At 48.1% G+C, this 5,938-nt stretch overlaps 1 protein-coding gene across 1 annotated transcript; it reads right to left on the reverse strand.

Moving 5' to 3' along the window:
- Positions 1–269: 269 nt before the first annotated feature.
- LOC121309281 (inosine-5'-monophosphate dehydrogenase 2-like) lies at positions 270–5,471 on the reverse strand (the record flags this gene model as incomplete). Its single annotated transcript, XM_041242157.1, has 6 exons — positions 270–375; positions 488–687; positions 790–877; positions 4,028–4,210; positions 4,889–4,912; positions 5,354–5,471. Coding segments are annotated over 6 exons (719 nt in total), but the record flags the coding sequence as incomplete, so codon positions are not given.
- Positions 5,472–5,938: the final 467 nt, after the last annotated feature.

The raw sequence follows: 5,938 nt of genomic DNA on the forward strand, positions 1-5,938 counted from the left end.
CGAGGGGTTAATACTGCCCCTGCCCCTCCCCAAACCCCAACACCGCCCCTGACCCTACCCCCAACCCAAGCCCTAACGCACTCTGTCACCACTGAGGGAAGTAAACAAGCAGAGCACAAGGGGTTAATACTGGCCCCTGCTGCCCTCTCCCAACCCCCACTCGCCCCTGAACCCTACCCTCCCACCCCAACCCAGCCCCAAGCCCTAACGCACTCGTGTCACCAACGAGGGAAGAAAACAAGGGGTTAACCCCCGCCCCCACCCCTCACCTGGGCAACCGTGGCCGTGCAGCCCGATGACCTGCAGTTCTGGGTACTTCTCCTTGATGTATCGGATCATGTTGATCTGGTAGATTGAGTTCCCTTGAGAGGAGTCCTGAGAGAGAAGGGGTTGAAATCAGACAACCAGTACAGCACGGCACACTCCCAGTAGAATGCTGGCAGCTCCCCCAGTGCAGTCCCTTCCCAGTGCTCCCAGTTGGACTCACCAGCACCACCACGTCCACGCCGGCCTTTGCCAGCAGTTCCAGCCGGTACTTGTCGTCCTCGTGAGTGCCGATGGCGGCTCCGCACAGCAGCTGCTTCTTGGCGTCCTTCGAGGCGAGCGGGAAATCGCGGTTCTTCTTGAGGTCGGTGCGCGCGATGATGGCGACCAGCTCCCCCTGCTCGTTCACGATGGGCAGCTTCCCTGGAGGGACACGTCAGCATTTTAACGGAGGTCGAATCAATCTCTCCCCCAACCCTCCCGTTTCCTATTTTCTCATGTCCCCCTCCCCTCTCTTCTCCTCACCCTTCTTGCTGCGCTGCAGGATCTCATTGGCCTCTTTCAGAGTGACTCCCGCTGGGGCCACAACCAGGTCCTCACGCTTCGTCATCACCTGAAAAGAATCGACACAAACCAGCACAGATCAATACAAACCAAACACAGGGATCAACACAAACCAGCACAGATCAATACAAATCAAACACAAACCAACACAGACCAATACAATCAATACAAGCACAAACATAGGGATCAATACAAACCAGCACAGATCAATACAAACCAGCATAAACATAGGGATCAATACAAACCAGCACAGATCAATACAAACCAGCACAAACACAGGAATCAATACAAACCAGCACAAACACAGGGATCAATACAAACCAGCACAAACATAGGAATCAATACAAACCAGCACAAACATAGGGATCAATACAAACCAGCACAGATCAATACAAACCAGCATAAACACAGGGATCAATACAAACCAGCACAAACATAGGGATCAATACAAACCAACAGAGATCAATACAAACCAGCACAAACACAGGGATCAATACAAACCAGCACAAACACAGGGATCAATACAAACCAGCACAAACACAGGGATCAATACAAACCAGCACAGATCAATACAAACCAGCACAAACACAGGGATCAATACAAACCAGCACAGATCAATACAAACCAGCACAAACACAGGGATCAATACAAACCACACAGGGATCAATACAAACCAGCACAAACACAGGGATCAATACAAACCAACAGAGATCAATACAAACCAGCACAAACACAGGGATCAATACAAACCAACAGAGATCAATACAAACCAGCACAAAACACAGCACAGATCAATACAAACCAAACACAGATCAATACAAACCAGCACAAACACAGGAATCAATACAAACCAGCACAAACACAGGGATCAATACAAACCAGCACAAACACAGGAATCAATACAAACCAGCACAAACATAGGGATCAATACAAACCAGCACAGATCAATACAAACCAGCAAAAACACAGGGATCAATACAAACCAGCACAAACATAGGGATCAATACAAACCAACAGAGATCAATACAAACCAGCACAAACACAGGGATCAATACAAACCAGCACAAACACAGGGATCAATACAAACCAGCACAAACACAGGGATCAATACAAACCAGCACAGATCAATACAAACCAGCACAAACACAGGGATCAATACAAACCAGCACAGATCAATACAAACCAGCACAAACACAGGGATCAATACAAACCAACAGAGATCAATACAAACCAGCACAAACACAGGGATCAATACAAACCAACAGAGATCAATACAAACCAGCACAAACACAGGGATCAATACAAACCAGCACAGATCAATACAAACCAGCACAAACACAGGGAGCAATACAAACCAGCACAGATCAATACAAACCAGCACAAACACAGGAATCAATACAAACCAGCACAAACACAGGGATCAATACAAACCAGCACAGATCAATACAAACCAGCACAAACACAGGGAGCAATACAAACCAACACAGATCAATACAAACCAGCACAAACACAGGGATCAATACAAACCAGCACAGATCAATACAAACCAGCACAAACACAGGGATCAATACAAACCAACACAAACACAGGGATCAATACAAACCAGCACAAACACAGGAATCAATACAAACCAGCACAAACACAGGGATCAATACAAACCAGCACAGATCAATACAAACCAGCACAAACACAGGGATCAATACAAACCAGCACAGATCAATACAAACCAGCACAAACACAGGGATCAATACAAACCAACAGGGATCAATACAAACCAGCACAAACACAGGGATCAATACAAACCAGCACAGATCAATACAAACCAGCACGAACACAGGGATCAATACAAACCAGCACAGATCAATACAAACCAGCACAAACACAGGGATCAATACAAACCAGCACAGATCAATACAAACCAGCATAAACATAGGGATCAATACAAACCAGCACAGATCAATACAAACCAGCACTAAACATAGGGATCAATACAAACCAGCACAGATCAATACAAACCAGCACAAACACAGGGATCAATACAAACCAGCACAAACACAGGGATCAGCACAAACACAGGGATCAATACAAACCAGCACAGATCAATACAAACCAGCACAAACACAGGGATCAATACAAACCAGCACAGATCAATACAAACCAGCACAAACACAGGGATCAATACAAACCAGCACAAACACAGGGATCAGTACAAACCAACAGGGATCAATACAAACCAGCACAGATCAATACAAACCAGCACAAACACAGGGATCAATACAAACCAGCACAGATCAATACAAACCAGCACAAACACAGGGATCAATACAAACCAGCACAGGGATCAATACAAACCAGCACAAACACAGGGATCAATACAAACCAGCACAGATCAATACAAACCAGCACAAACACAGGGATCAATACAAACCAGCACAAACACAGGGATCAATACAAACCAGCACAGATCAATACAAACCAGCACAAACACAGGGATCAATACAAACCAGCACAAACACAGGGATCAATACAAACCAACACAAACACAGATCAATACAAACCAGCACAAACACAGGGATCAATACAAACCAGCACAAACACAGGGATCAATACAAACCAACAGAGATCAATACAAACCAGCACAAACACAGGGATCAATACAAACCAACACAAACACAGGGATCAATACAAATACAACACAACACAGCACAGATCAATACAAACCAGCACAAACACAGGGATCAATACAAACCAGCACAGATCAATACAAACCAGCACAAACACAGGGATCAATACAAACCAGCACAAACACAGGGATCAATACAAACCAGCACAAACACAGAAATCAATACAAACCAGCACAAACACAGAGATCAATACAAACCAGCACAAACACAGGGATCAATACAAACCAGCACAGATCAATACAAACCAGCACAAACACAGGGATCAATACAAACCAGCACAAACACAGGGATCAGTACAAACCAACAGAGATCAATACAAACCAGCACAAACACAGGGATCAATACAAACCAGCACAAACACAGGGATCAATACAAACCAGCACAGCACTAGTAATCCCCGCTCCTTTGTTTTACTCCCGTGGTCTGAGCGCCCCCTCCTGGTTTCAATTCATCTCTGTGTTTGCCCTTCCCATCCACTGTTCTAGCCCCTCCCCCTGGTTTAAACCCCTCCTCACCTCACTGAGTGGCAGGTTGTGCTCCTCCTCCTTCAGGAAGTCAATGTCTCGGGAGGATATGATTCCCACCAGCTTCCCACCCATCTTCCCGCTCTCCGTGATCGGAATACCACAGAACCCGTGCCGTGCCTTCGCCTCGAACACGTCCTGCACACGCTTCTGAGGACTCATCACCACGGGTTCCTGTGAATGACCACGGGAGTTCGAGCTATGAAGATACCGCTTGCTCGGACTGTCGCTGAGAGAAGGAGAGGAGACACTACTTTGGACTGAGCATGAAAACCCTGCTCTCCTGCTTCTACAGTCCTCCTGACACTAGAAGGGACGAAGACGAACTGTGATTGCAAACCCTGCTTGTGCTTCTACGAGGGAGAGGAGAGGAGAGGACTGTGATGAAACCCTGCTCATACTTCTACAGGGAGAGGAGAGGAGAGAGGAGAGGACTGTGATGAAACCCTGCTTGTACTTCTACAGGGAGAGGAGAGAAGAGAGGAGAGGACTGTGATCTACAGGGAGAGGAGAGGAGAGGACTGTGATGAACCTGCTCATACTTCTACAGGGAGAGGAGAGGAAAGGAGAGGACTGTGATGAAACCCTGCTCATACTTCTACAGGGAGAGGAGAGGAGAGGACTGTGATGAAACCCTGCTCGTACTTCTACAGGGAGAGGAGAGGAGAGAGGAGAGGACTGTGATGAAACCCTGCTCGTGCTTCTACAGGGAGAGGAGAGGAGAGAGGAGAGGACTGTGATGAAACCCTGCTCATACTTCTACAGGGAGAGGAGAGGAGAGAGGAGAGGACTGTGATGAAACCCTGCTCGTACTTCTACAGGGAGAGGAGAGGAGAGGAGAGAGGAGAGGACTGTGATGAAACCCTGCTCGTACTTCTACAGGGAGAGAAGAGGAGAGAGAGGAGAGGAGAGGACTGTGATGAAACCCTGCTCGTGCTTCTACAGGGAGAGGAGAGGAGAGAGGAGAGGAGAGGACTGTGATGAAACCCTGCTCCTGCTTCTACAGGGAGAGGAGAGGAGAGAGGACTGTGATAAAACCCTGCTCGTGCTTCTACAGGGAGAGGAGAGGAGAGAGAAGAGGACTGTGATGAAACCCTGCTCGTGCTTCTACAGGAGAGGGGGGAGGAGAGGGGAGAGGACTGTGATGAAACCCTACAGAGGGGTGCTTATACGCTACTACAGAGCATGAGAGAGGATGGTCAGTAATGTTTATTTTGCAGTGTGACAAACCATTGAGCTGACAAAACACACATACGCACACATGCACGCACCCTCTCTTGCTCAGGCTAGAACCCCCTTGGCAGTGATCTTGTTTACCTTGACTTTGCGCACTTCGTTGGCCTGGAACTCCGGGGTGCAGTTGTGATGCAGAAATCCGATCCCTCCTGTGAGCTGAGAGAGAGCGAGCGAGGAGAGCGGAGGAGAGACAGAGGAGAGCGGAGGAGACAGAGAGAGGAGAGTGGAGAGAGAGAGAAGAGTGGAGGAGAGAGAGAGGAGAGCGGAGGAGACAGAGAGGAGAGAGAGAGACAGACAGAGGACAGTAGAGGAGAGAGAGACAGGAGAGTGGAGGAGACAAAGAGGACAGTGGAGGAGAGAGAGAGACAGAGAGGACAGTGGAGGAGACAGAGAGGACAGCGGAGGAGAAACAGAGGGAGAGAGGACAGTGGAGGAGAGACAGAGAGAGAGAGGACAGTTGAGACACAGAGAGAGACATGTTACTCTTCCACGCTTCTTCAAGCCAGATTGGCTGATCTGTCGATCACCCCTTGACCCCTGAACAGGATCAAGTAAAGCAGGCATCCCTCCCAAAGCAGCTCTGTATTCCAGTCCTGTTCTACACAGCGCACCCACTCAAGCCTGTCCAGACCCCACAGTTCAGCCCCTCATACTCACTGCCATGGC

Source organism: Polyodon spathula, unplaced genomic scaffold (assembly GCF_017654505.1).
Source record: "Polyodon spathula isolate WHYD16114869_AA unplaced genomic scaffold, ASM1765450v1 scaffolds_1111, whole genome shotgun sequence".
NCBI classification, from domain to species: domain Eukaryota; kingdom Metazoa; phylum Chordata; class Actinopteri; order Acipenseriformes; family Polyodontidae; genus Polyodon; species Polyodon spathula.